Raw genomic sequence first — 14,008 nt, 5'->3', positions numbered from 1 at the left:
AAAGGGGTGGCAAGCCTTGCTTAAGATGCACCACATCCCTATAATTAGATAACAAAAAGAAAAAGAACCAAATCTTAGAATTTTCATGCTGTTCTCTCTATAAAGATAGTTTGGATCTTCACCACTAGATGGCAGAAACCTTAATGTGCAGACACTATTCCTTGTGCATCCGTGTAAGCTGCGCTAGCAGGATTTGGCAGAGATGCAATTTCTATGTACGACGTTATCAACGGCCCGCAAATGACATGCCCATCAGATGTGATGTCTCATTCTGCTGCCTCTGTGATCGGTAGTGTGTTTAATATGGGGGGGGGGGGGGGGGGGGGAGGCAGGGAGATCGTTCTCTGTATGCCTCTTGGGCATACCCATCCACCTGTGGGTTGTGGGTCTCTAGTGATAAAAGGACCCCTGCAGAATATTTTGCTGTGAGCTTTATGTTATTAGAACAATGTGCATTGCATGGCTGCCCTTCAGTTGAGCTGATTTTTGACAACAGCAGTTTTGTGTTAACAAGGTTGATTTTTTTTATACTGTATTGGCTGTTTTGGACTTAAATGCCCCAAGTTATACAAAATTGGCATAGTTATGATACAATTTATTGTAAGAACTGTTATATGGTTTTGCTGCTTGTTGTCCCGGATCATTATGCATGTTAAGGACCTTGCCCCTTTTTGCGATTCGGCACTGCGTCGCTTTAACTGACAACCGTGCAACGTGGCTCCCAAACAAAATTGACATCCTTTTTTTCCCACAAATAGAGCTTTCTCTTGGTGGCATTTATCACCTGTGCGGTTTTTATTTTTTGCGCTATAAACAAAAATAGAGCGACAATTTTGAAAAAAAAATTCAATATTTTTTACTTTTTGCTATAATAAATATCCCCCAAAAATATATAAAAAAAAAACTTTATTTTCCTCAGTTTAGGCCGATACGTATTCTTCTACCTATTTTTGGTAAAAAAAAAAAAAAGAAAAATCGCAATAAGCGTGTATCGATTGGTTTGCCCAAAATTTATAGCTCTTACAAAATAGGGGATAGTTTATTATTTTTTTTCGTGACTGCGACATTATAGCGGACACATCGGACAATTTTGACACATTTTTGGGACCATTTTTACAACAAAAAGTGCTATAAAAATGCACTGATTACTGTGAAAATGACAATTGTAGTTTAGGAGTTAACCGCTAGGGGGCACTGTAGGGGTTAAGTGTGACCTCATATGTGTTTCTAACTGTAGGGGGGCAGGGCTGGACGTGTGATGTCAGTGATTGTCTTTCCCTATATCAGGGAACAGACGATCACCGACACTGCCACAATGAAAAACGGGGAAGGTGTGTTTACACACACACCTCTCCACGTTCTTTAGCTCCGGTGACCGATCGCGGAACACCGGCGCGCTCACGACCCCACGGCTGGGCCTTAAAGAGACACATACAGGTACGTGATTGTACCCAGCCGTGCCATCCTGCCAACATATATCGTCGGTAGGGGGGTCCTTAATATTAAAACAAGTGTGTCTTACCTACAGTCAAGCATGGTGGCTGCATGGGTGCTGCTATCACTGGGGAGCTACAGTTCATTGCGGAAACCATGAATGCCAACATGTACTGTGACATACTGAAGCAGAGAATGATCCTCTCCCTTTAGGAGACTGGGCCGCAGGGCAGTTTCCAACATAACGACCCCAAACACACCTCCAAGACAACCACTAAAAAAGCTGAGGGTAAAGGTGATAGACTGGCACCTGAAAAGTCTGATACATATTTGGTTATTTTTTATTCTTTTTGGTATGCAGTTTGTATTTGGATAATAATTGTTTAGCCTGGAGTGAAGGTGAAACAAAATTCATAGACCTTCCCCAACTTCTGTTCTCAAATGTGAAATGGTGGTTATTGTACTTATCACCCAATTTAGAACTCCAAATGTAACATCCACTGAAAACTTCACTAAGGAGATATTACCATACTTACAGTGCATCCGGAAAGTATTAACAGCGCTTAATTTTTTCCACAATTCATTATTTTCCTTAATATTCTACAAACAATACCCCATAATGGCAACGTGAAAGAAGTATGTTTGAAATCTTTGCAAATGTATTAAAAATATAAAACATCATAAGCATAAGTATTCACAGCTTTTGCCATGACACTCAAAATTGAGACCAGGTGCACCCTGTTTCCACTGATCATCATTGAGAGATTTCTACAACTTAATTGGAGTCCACCTGTGGTAAATGAAGTTGATTGGACATGATTTGGAAAGGCACACACTATGTCTATATAAGGTCCCACAGTTAACAGTGCATGTCAGAGCACAAACCAAGCCATGAAGTCCAAGGAATTGTCTGTAGACTTCCGAGACAGGATTGTATAGAGGCATAGATATGGGAAGGGTACAGAAACATTTCTGCAGTATTGAAATTCCCATTGAGCACAGTGGCCTCAATGATCCGTGAATGGAAAAAGTTTGGAGCCATCAGGACTCTTCCTAGAGTGGGCCGCCCTGCCAAACTGAGCGATCAGGGAAGAAGGGCCTTAGTCAGGGAGTTGACCAAGAACTCAATGGTCACTCTGACAGAGCTCCAGCGTTTCACTGTGGAGAGAGGAGAACCTTTCAGAAGAACAGCCATCTCTGCAGCACTCCACCAATCAGGCCTGTATGGTAGAGTGACCAGACGGAAGCCACTCCTCGGTAATAGGCACATGACACCTGTCTGGATTTTGCCAAAAGGCACATGAAGGACTCTCAGACCATGAGAAGCCAAAATTCTCTGGTCTGATGAAACAAAGATTGAACTCTTTGGCCTGAATGGCAAGCGTTGTGTCTGGAGGAGACCAGGCACCACTCAATACCTGGTCAATACCATCCCTACAGCGACGCATGGTGGTGGCAGCATCATGCTGTGGTGATTTTTTTCAGTGGCAGGAACTGGGAGACTAATCAGGATCGAGGGAAAGATGAATGCAGCAATGTACAGAGACATCCTTGATGAACACCCTCTCCAGAGTGCTCTGGACCTCAGACTGGGGCAAAAGTTCATCTTCCAACAGGACAACGACTAAGCACACAGCCAAGATAACAAAGGAGTGGCTACTCTGAATGTCCTCGAGTGGCCCAACCAGAGCCCAGACTTGAACCCCATTGAACATCTCTGTAGAGATCTGAAAATGTGCACTGACGCTCCTCATCCAACCTAATGGAGCTTGGGAGGTCCTGCAAAAAAGAATGGGAGAAACTGCTTAACAATAGGTGTGTCAAGCTTGTAGCATCATACTCAAAAAGAATTGAGGCTTTAAATGGTGCCAAAGGTGCTTCAACAAAGCATTATGCAAAGTTTGTGAGTACTTATATACATGTGATTTTTTTTTGTTTTTTATTTTTAATGAATTCGCAAAGATTTCAACCAAACTTCTTTCACGTTGTCATTATGGTGTATTGTTTGTAGAATTTTGTGGAAAATAATGAATTGAATCCTTTTTGAAATTAAGGTCATAACACAAAAGTGAAGTGCTGTGAATACTTTCAGGATGCACTATATAATATCATATAAAAGTAGTGAATTTGTGTTTTTAAGGTCTGTTATCACCCTGGTATCCATCTATGCTGCGCAGAACACAATTAACTTTTCAGCAAATAGCTACAGCTGCCGTCGACCTATCATTATAGTGAACGGGGCCAGTGGCGGGGGAAACACTTCAGAATTCATGGTGCACAAGACCTATGTTATTAAACAAAGTGTGAAAACTACTATTCATGTTGCCTGTAAAAAACACATTCTGCTTTTAATTTGCACTGAAAGAAGGAAAGAAAAAAAAATATGATACATTAATAAATAGGAACCAACATTATTATTATTATGATTCATATAGAATTAGAAATGTGTAATTTTTCAGACTAAATTTTTATATGCCTCAAAATAAATGCAAGTAAGAAAAGGACCCTTATCCTTACCTTTCAAATCTTCAATCTTTTGTGCACAGCTGAGGTCCAAAGCTTGAACAATAACAGAAACCTCTTCCCCATGCACACGAGTCACAGAAGTGACATGGTTAAGGGCCAATGTCAAAATCTAAAAAATGGAATAATAATAATACAAAAATAAAAATAAAAAAAATCAGACCGGATTTGCTTGTTTTGTTATGAACATAGGCTTTCCTTTGCAATTTTTTTTTTTTTTTAATCAAAGCGTTTCTCTGTCACCAAGATTGTAAGTGCCTCACTTACCTGCTGTGGTTCAGGACCCTCTGTACTTTGAGAAGTGCTGTCTTGATCAGATGCTGTTTCTATATTAACTTCCAATTCTAAAACAAAAATTAATATATAAAAAGATTGCCAATTTAATTGTTTAGAACAACAGCATTACACATTTCTCTTTGGTTTAAATGGAACCATTATTCTTCTGTGGTTTTGCATATCTACATTTTTACAGTTGTCCCTGGAAAAGAAGTAAAGGGGAAACCTCCAAATCTGTTCTGGTGGCAACAGAGATTTGCTCTTAATTCCGGTTGTGTCTCTGGGACAGGAAGTGAGAGGAAATCTTTCTAGTGGGCACATGAACAGCAATAAAAAACAAAATTTCTAATTCTTTCCCTACTGTACCTAAAACTAAACACAAAGGGCCAGATTCAGAAAGAAATCGCCTATCTTTAGGCGGGCGTAGCGTATCTCAGATACACTACGCCGCCATAACTTAGAGCGGCAGGTCCCGTATTCAGAAAGAACTTGAGCTCTAAGTTACGGCAGCGTAGTACAAATGGGCCGGCGTAAGCCCTCCTAATTCAAACTAGGCTGGTAGTGGGCGTGTTGTATGTAAATGATTCGTGACCCCACGTAAATGACGCGCTTTACGAACGGTGCATGCGCGCGCACGCATGCTCAGTATCACGTCAAATTTTCTCCCTAAGATACGTCGGCTCAATGTTTAGTCGACGTGAACGTAACCTACGCCCATCCCCATTCACGGACGACTTACACAAACGACGTAAAATACGACGCTGTTCCGACGTTTCCAACATCCATACCTAACATGACTTACCCCTGCTTTATGAGGGGTAAAGTTACACCGGACCGACGCCTTACGTAAACGGCGTAGCTAAATCAGACGGGCGCAAATACGTTTCTGAATCGGCGTATCTACCTCATTTGCATATTCGACGCGGAAATATACGGAAGCGCCCTTGGCGGTCAGCGTAAATATGCACCCCAAGATACGATGGCATAGGAGACTTACGCCGCTCGTATCATGGCAACAGTGAGGCGTATATGATTCTTTGAATCAGGTGCCAAGATACGACGCCTCACACTCAGACTTACGACGGCGTATCTGGAGATACGCCGTCGTAAGTTGTTTCTGAATCCGGCCCAAAAGCTTTGGTGGAGTTTTACATTTAAAACCATGGCATATAATGGATGATATGGAATGAAGTGTAAAATAAACCCTTTATATGTATGTAGAGAGGCAATGGAAGTGCAGGTTCATTGGTTAAAATCAGTCCCATAGTCTCTTTTGACACTTTGTTTTAACAGCAGACCCATACTACTGTAGAGAACAAAATAAGGCAGCTGAAAAATGTGCAATATGGAGTGGAATTATACATATTTAAAGTGTAAATTGGTATCTCTACCCCTATTTGTTTCTAGCATAAAATAATGGATACAGGACATTCTGGATACCTTACATAAAATGTGCATCAACAAATCATATAAAAATATATATATATTTTTTCAGATTAAGCCTAAAAACTTGTTAACCAAAAAAAAAGAGATTTTTAATACAGCTTACCTGTAAAATCTTTTTCTTGGAGTACATCACGGGACACAGAGCGGCATTCATTACTATATGGGTTATATGGAGTACCTTCAGGTGTAGACACTGGCAATCTTCAAACAGGAAATGCCCCTCCCTATATAACCCCCTCCCATAGGAGGAGTACCTCAGTTTTGTAGCAAGCAGTATGCCTCCCAAAATGGTCCTCAAAAGAGGGGTGGGAGCTCTGTGTCCCGTGATGTACTCCAAGAAAAAGATTTTACAGGTAAGCTGTATTAAAAATCTCTTTTTCTTTATCGTTACATCACGGGACACAGAGCGGCATTCATTACTATATGGGATGTCCCAAAGCAATGCTTACAATGAGGGGAGGGAGAACATCTCCAAGACAAAAGGATTTAATTTAGAGATATACTCAAATCATAATAAATCCAACTTATTTGAGAAAAATAATCTTAAATTTTAAATTTAACTCAAAAAAAGAGGAGCCCCCGGAATCCGAGGGTCTCAAACTGCAGCCTGCAGCACTGCCTGCCCGAAGGCAGTATCAGTATTCCTTCTTACGTCCAACTTGTAGAATTTTGTAAACGTGTGGACAGAAGACCAGGTTGCCGCCTTGCAAACTTGAGCCATAGAGATCTGGTGGTGTGCTGCCCAGGAGGCGCCCATGGCTCTAGTAGAATGAGCCTTTAATGATACTGGAGGAGGCAACCCTTTCAAGCCGTAGGCCTGAGTGATTAATTGCTTAATCCACCTAGAAATGGTGGACTTTGCAGCTGCCTGCCCCTTCTTGGGCCCATCCGGTAGAATGAACAGCACATCTGTCTTCCGGATCTTCTTTGTAGCTTTAAGATAGGCCTTCATGGCCCTGACAATATCCAAGGTATGCAGCAACCCTTCCTTTCTGGAAGTAGGTTTAGGGAAGAAGGATGGTAATACCAAATCCTGGTTCAAATGAAAACTGGATATGACCTTCGGAAGGAAGGAAGGATGAGGGCGGAGAACGACCCTGTCCTTATGAAAAACAAGATATGGTTCCTTACAGGATAAGGCTGCCAGCTCCGAAACTCTTCTTGCGGAAACTATGGCAACCAAAAATACTAACTTCCTTGTCAGTAGAACCAAAGGAATATCAGCCAACGGCTCAAACGGTTGTTTCTGTAAACTTGACAGAACAAGATTTAAATCCCACGGACAAAGCGGGGATTTAACTGGAGGTCTAATACGTAAGACCCCTTGAAGGAAGGTTTTAACCAGCGAGTGGGTGGCCAGCGGCCGCTGAAACCACACTGACAGAGCAGAAATCTGTCCTTTGATTGTGCTTAATGCCAATCCTTTATCCACTCCTAGCTGGAGAAAACTTAATACTCTTATCGATGGTAAATTTGCGAGAAAGCCATCGCTTGGACTCACACCAGCCTACATAGGCCTTCCAGACCCTGTAATAAATCACCCTAGAGACCGGTTTCCTGGCTCTGATTAGGGTAGAGATTACTTTCTGAGACAGACCTCTACCCCTGAGAATCAGGGATTCAGCTTCCAGGCCGTCAAATTTAGATGCCGTAAGGCAGGGTGGAGGATCGGACCTTGCGATAGCAGGTCTGGCCGTAGAGGAAGAGTCCAAGGGTCTCCCACTACCATCCTTAAGATTAGTGAGTACCATGCCCTTCTGGGCCATGCTGGAGCTACCAGGATGACTGGTATGTGCTCCACCCGGATCCTGCGCAGCAGGCGGGGTAGTAACTGGAGCGGGGGAAACGCATAAAGAAGTTTGAACTGATGCCAAGGGCAAACCAACGCATCGGTTCCGCAGGCCATCGGATCCCTTGAGCGGGACATGAACCTGTCTAGTTTCTTGTTGAGTCTCGATGCCATGATATCCACGTCCGGCACTCCCCATCTTTGGCAGAGTGCTTGAAAGACTTGTGGATGCAGAGACCATTCCCCCGGCCATAGAGTCTGGCGGCTTAAGAAGTCCGCCTGAAAGTTGTCCACTCCGGGAATGAATATTGCCGATATGCAGGGCACATGAGCCTCTGCCCATAGGAGAATCAAGCTCACTTCTCTCTGAGTGGCCTGACTCCTGGTCCCCCCTTGGTGATTTATGTATGCCACTGCCGTGGCATTGTCTGATTGAATTCTCACCGGGAGCCCCTGCAATTTCGACGTCCAAGCCCTGAGGGCTAGTCGAACAGCTCTGAGCTCCAAGATGTTGATGGGTAAAAGCTTCTCTGGCTTTGTCCAAATACCTTGGCGAGTGGAACCATCCACAATCGCTCCCCAGCCCGTCAGGCTGGCGTCTGTGGTCACTATCTTCCAAGCCACTGGGCTGAAAGACCTCCCCTTCAGTAGATTCTGAGGGTCTAACCACCAACACAGACTTTGTCGGACTCTTGATGAGAGAGGCAACGGGATATCCAAGGCCTGTGGCCTTCTGCTCCATGCTGACAGGATGGCTGCCTGCAGGATGCGAGTGTGGCTCTGGGCGTATGGCACCGCCTCGAAAGTAGCCACCATCTTGCCTAGTAATCTCATACATAGGCGAATAGTCGGTTCTTTCTTGCTTAGAACCAGTAGGATTAATTCCTTGATGGCTTTGACCTTCCTCAGAGGTAGGAACACCCCTTGTTGTTCTGTGTCTAATCTCATGCCGAGATATTCCAACTGCCTTGTGGGCTGGAATGCTGACTTCTCTCGATTTAGGACCCAGCCGAACCTCTCGAGGTATTGGACCGTGAGGGCCACTGCTCGTTCCAAGCCGGGAGACGAGTGGTCTATGACTAGGAGGTCGTCCAGGTATGCTAGGATCGTGACCCCTTGGATCCTTAGCTTGGCTAGGATTGGAGCTAGAACCTTCGTGAACACCCGGGGGGCCGTAGCCAACCCAAAGGGAAGTGTCACGAATTGGAAATGACGCGAAGCCACCATAAAGCGTAGATATCTTTGATGTGGCTGATAAATTGGAACATGAAGGTAGGCATCCTTTATGTCTATGGACGCCATGAAGTCGTCCTTTTGGAGTGTGGCAGCTGCTGACCGCACGGATTCCATCCGAAATGAGCGGATTTTTAAGTATGCATTTACCATCTTTAGGTCCAAAATTGGCCTGACATCTCCATTGGGCTTTGGGATGATGAATAGGTTGGAGTAGAAACCCAGCCCCTGTTCCAGGACTGGTACCTCCACTATCACTTCCTGGGAAAGTAGATGATCTAGAGCCGACTTTAATGCGGCTCCTTTCTCCAGATCGTTTGGAATCCTCGACTCCTGGAAATGAGGAGGAGGAAACCTTAGGAATTCTAGCTTGTAGCCTGTGGCCACGGAAGACCGTACCCACTCGTCGGGAATGCTGGCTTCCCAAATCTCCGAAAAGAGTCGCAGCCTTCCCCCCACCTTCGTGGGTGGGGGCGCCCCTTCATGAGGTAGACTTGGGGGCTGGTTTTGCCGGCTTGCGAAACCACTGCCTCTTGCCCCTAACAGCCTGTCCTCTTGATCTGCTGTTGAAGCCGAAGTTTGTTCTTGCAGGAGGCCGTCGATACTGCTTGGCATTAGAGGGCCCCTGCCCAGGGGAGGACTGTCGTTTAAACGCAGGCCCCTGAACCCTCTTCTTAGTTGGCAAGAGAGTACTCTTGCCGTTTGAAATGGTCTGAATGTATTTATCTAAGTCCTCTCCGAAGAGCCGTCCTCCATGGAAGGGAAACCCTGCCAGGAGCTTCTTGCATGGGGGCTCAGCCTCCCAGCTTTTTAACCATAAGAGTCTTCTCATATGGATAAGGGATAATGATAAACGTGACGCTTGTTGGATAGAATCCTTGATTGCGTCTACCGTAAAACATATGGCTTTAGGGACATCCGAAAATTCTTCTGCCTGCTCGGCAGGAATAAGTTCAAGCATTTGTTTAAATTGATCCGATAAAGCTTGAGCGACTCCAATCGCAGCCACGGCTGGCTGTACTACTGCCCCTGCAGAAGTGAAGGAGTTCTTAAGTAGGGCTTCCAAGCGTCTATCAACTGGATCTTTGAAAACCTGTACGTTTTCTACAGGACATGTTAACGATTTGTTAACACATGAGATGGCTGCGTCTACTGCAGGAGAAGCCCATTTCTTGGAAAACTTTTCTTCCATAGGATATAAGACAGAAAATTTCTTAGGTGGAAAGAAAACCTTGTCTGGTTTGTTCCACTCTTGGAACAAGACTCCCTCTAAGAGAGGATGGATCGGAAACACAGCCCTGCTTTGAGGCGCCCTCAGTGAGCCCAAAGCTGAAACCGTCGATACCTGGAGATCTGGTACAGGCAGGTTGAATGCCTTATGGACCAAGTCCGTCAAGCCCTGAATCCACCAGCTCTCCCTCAGGGAGACTGCCCCAGACTCCTCTGTATCCGGATCTTCGATCCCTGAACCTACTTGGTCTCTGTCCAAGAGGTCGTCCAATTCCCCAGAGGAAAGGACCTCCTCTTCCGAGGGTCCGCGCACGGGTGACGGAGATCTATTCCGCTTACTACCCCGCATGGCTGCGGCTATCATTTCTCCCATGCTTCTCCGCATCTCATTTAAAGAGGCGAGTAACACCTCTTCCGTGACCACCTTAGGGTTGGGTTGACTCGCGTCAGCTCTAGCCCCAGACCCCGATGGCCCAACGGCTCCCTGTGGGGAAAGCAGCGGCATAGCTCTATCCGAGACCTCAGACTCTGCGGGGGAATCCCCACCTTTTGTACCCTCTGATCTTGATGCCATAGTACAATACCGAGGTACACCTGCTACTTATTGGTACCTGGGACTTATAATAGTTAAATGCCCAAACACCTGTTTGGGGAATAAAAAATGTTTCCTCTACCCTAGATGACACCTTTTTTTTTTTTTTTTTTTTTTCAAAGAAAAACTTTTTTTTTTTTTTTTTTTTTTTTTTTTTTTTTTTTTTTCAATCTAGGCAAGAAAAAACATTCTATCCCCCTGAGTAGTATTGCCAAAGAAAAGACTATGAGATGGAAAAGAAAACCAGCCTATTCCTAGGCTAAACCACAATCTTCTGAAGACTGTAGTATTCTTTCTGGCCACTGTGTGTCCTCAGCGCCCGTGCTTCCCTCCAGTCCTTCCTCCCTTAAGCCAGAGAAATGAATGAGCTGTGGCATCTAAGGAAGGGCCGCCCCTTCCTTTAAACCACTGACCCGCCCTTCCCCCCCAGCTAAAACGGCGCCAAATGCGTCTATAACACGTGCACGCGCACCGCGCGCGCGCCCGCGACGGGGGGTTGGGAGGAAGGGCCTCTCTGTTCCTGCAGCCGCAGGCCTGTGAACACACGAGGAGGTCAGCGTTTTGCCTGCCTTGCAGGCATGAGGGAGAGGACTGGATAGAGCATCGCCTGGAGGCTTGCAGGTAAGCATAGCTCTCTGACACACACATACACTTGTACATAAAAGGCCCCACTCACAGCTTTTACAACACTACCAGGGAGGTCACTTTTTATGGGGAACTATAACATATAGAGCCATCCTATCTTCATGATATGTGACTGGTTTGCCAGATGCAATGCATAACCTTTAGGCATGTCCCCTGTGACCTCCCAGAAAAAACTTGCTAAGAGCCAAGCCCCGCAGGTTTTTCCCCTTACTTACCTGCTCCATGCCGCAGGACTTTGCCAAGCAAGAGGTCCAATCTTCCCCCATCTCCGTGGGGATGTCTAGACCTTCAGGCCCTGGGAACCTTCTTCTTCCATGAAGGATCCACTGTCCTGGGCCCATACAGCACCCTGGCAAACAGAAAACATTAGGCGCCCCAAAGGTTTCTAAGTTCTGGGCCCAGGGTCCAGCTCTCTTAAAAAGAAAGCATTATGGGCTATACCCCAAGGGTTTGGGGTCCGGTTACTGACCACTTTAGCGCGCAGGCTTTTTTGGACAGAACCGGTAGCTCACCTAATCCCAAGGATGCGGAGGCAAGCTAAACCATGACTAACACCTAAGACACTGGCGTAAAAACTGAGGTACTCCTCCTATGGGAGGGGGTTATATAGGGAGGGGCATTTCCTGTTTGAAGATTGCCAGTGTCTACACCTGAAGGTACTCCATATAACCCATATAGTAATGAATGCCGCTCTGTGTCCCGTGATGTAACGATAAAGAAAGCTATAGTATAACAATTCCTACCAGGCAAGCACAAAAGTTTCTACAATTTGTCCCCTACTTAAGAACAAGTTCTGTTCCCGGGAGCACATTCGTAAGTCCAACAAAGATCAGCGCTCTTCTGGCGGGGGAAGTCTCCATCAGAAAACAAAGACACAGCGGGGGAGATCGCTGTACCAACATTGCTTGTGTTGGTATGGTGACCTGTGCGGATATTTTCGAGTGTGTATACCCAGTTTTACCTTATTGGAGATCCGAACACATGTTCGCATCTTTGAAAGTTCACAAGTTAAATGTTCATATGTAGGGGACATACTGTAGTTGATTCAACATAAATATTTATCAGTGTATTACATCACTGATGTAATAGTTGTAATATTCAAAGCCTTTGCATGTTTCAAGGAGCAGTTTCTGCTTCATCAAGAAGAGGCAACTTTCTAATGTGTTGGTATAAGCAATAGCATTCATGTAAATCCTGCCAATAGCCTTCTTACAAAGGCCATCCGCTCAAATACAAAATCCTTCTCAGAAATTAGCCAACTGTATTCCAACAGCAACCCCACAGAGAAACCATTTCTTGACTAAACACACTATCTTTGTTTATCGTAACACCCGTTGAAGATTAAAGATTTTGTGTTTAATTTACCAGCATCCATTTTAAGTAAGAAATTCTCAGTAGTTTCACTGTCCAGAGACAAAACATCCAGCCCCTCAATTGAAACTGTGTCAAGAGACTGTGTGCGAGAAAGAGGTGAGCTTGTCGGATTATGGGTAGCATCCACGTCCCTGAAATAAAAAAACAGCAAACATTATATTGTGCTAGAAAGACAAATACTTGGAAACGAAAGTAAATTTATAAACAAATGCAAAAGATGAAAAATAAAAAAAAAGGTGTGGAAATGCAGCAAAGATAATAACATGGAGATGGTACCAGGAAAAAGAGACCAATGGTCTAGGGCAGTGATGGCAAACTTGGCACCCCAGATGTTTTGGAACTACATTTCCCATGATGCTCATGCACCTTGGGGTGCCAAGGTTTGCCATCACTGGTCTAGAGTAAAAGCATAAAAAAATTGTGTACAATGTGGTAAGTTCAGGTGAAGTATCACACACTTATGTTTAGTGTCTCCCAGAAGACGCTGCATTCTTTCTTTCCCAAGGCTAAAATTCTCTTTCGTCAGACCCAGTGTGTTAAGCAAAGTGTCACGTGCAAAATCCTTTCCCAGAAACAGATCAACAGAAAGTTCCTTTGCCTGTGTAGTATCTTGAGCCACCACCTTATTTAGGCTGTCTTTTACTGGCACATCTACTTTTTCTGCCTTGACATGTTCACCAGGCTGAGCAGGTATTCCTGAGCGCACAACAGACTCCTCCTGAGGCTCCTGTGCTGGTTCCTGTCCAAGAAGCGAAACCTCATTTTTATTAACTGTGATTAACTTGTTCTTCTCCCTTTCACTTCCTGTGTCTCCATCTGTCAGTTCAAATCCAATAAGGCTGCTCCTCTCAGAGTCCTCTGGCTGCAATGGGGAGTGGGAAACAGGGAGCATAAGGGAAATAGTGACTACAGGAATCAGTAGACCAACACAGACTGCAGGAGGGCAGAAAGGAGGCATTTCTATGTGTAACGATGAATTTTTCACATTTTGCAACCCTTCCAACAAGGCCTGAACTTGCTCCTGTAAACGTAGTAAAGTGAGGTAATGGTAGTGGTTCAGCTGCAATCGTACCATTTGATCCACATTGAACATAACCTGTAGTTGTTGTTCAGATATTAAAAGGCAGGCCATGGCAGTAAATGGCATGGGGTGGAGAAGTATCTGGTGTTTGGGAACACCTCCCTCAAATCGCAATGACATACCAGGACTATGTAAACTCCATAAAGATGTTGAGGGGGGCTCAGAGGAAGGATACACATGAGACAGAAATGCAGGGTGCAAAGGTCCTGGAGGACAATGAAAAGCTTTGTGGGCAGCAAAGGAACGGAAGGTAGTCTGAAGGTGGTCAATGGTTGATCCAGGAGCTTGCCGTGTGTTCGTTAGGGTAACTGACGTAAGATGGGCACATATTGAAGAAGGGCGTTCAGGCGGGCTGTAAGAAGGAGGTGGCACAGGGAAACTTAGC

General features: G+C 44.8%; 1 protein-coding gene across 1 annotated transcript in view; it reads right to left on the bottom strand.

The window, feature by feature from the left end:
- Window positions 1-14,008, bottom strand: part of UHRF1BP1 (UHRF1 binding protein 1) — a 116,885-nt gene that overhangs the window by 17,627 nt on the left and 85,250 nt on the right. The window contains exons 14-17 of the mRNA XM_040337780.1: window positions 13,001-14,007; window positions 12,534-12,673; window positions 4,225-4,301; window positions 3,952-4,069 (exon numbers count right to left, since the gene is read on the bottom strand). Coding sequence (XP_040193714.1) covers window positions 3,952-4,069; window positions 4,225-4,301; window positions 12,534-12,673; window positions 13,001-14,007 — 1,342 coding nt within the window. The remainder of the gene's footprint in view (window positions 1-3,951; window positions 4,070-4,224; window positions 4,302-12,533; window positions 12,674-13,000; window position 14,008) is intronic.

Source organism: Rana temporaria, chromosome 2 (assembly GCF_905171775.1).
Source record: "Rana temporaria chromosome 2, aRanTem1.1, whole genome shotgun sequence".
Taxonomy (NCBI): Eukaryota; Metazoa; Chordata; class Amphibia; order Anura; family Ranidae; genus Rana; species Rana temporaria.
The sequence above is the reverse complement of the archived record's forward strand: the minus strand, read 5'-3'. Positions and strand labels throughout refer to the sequence as shown.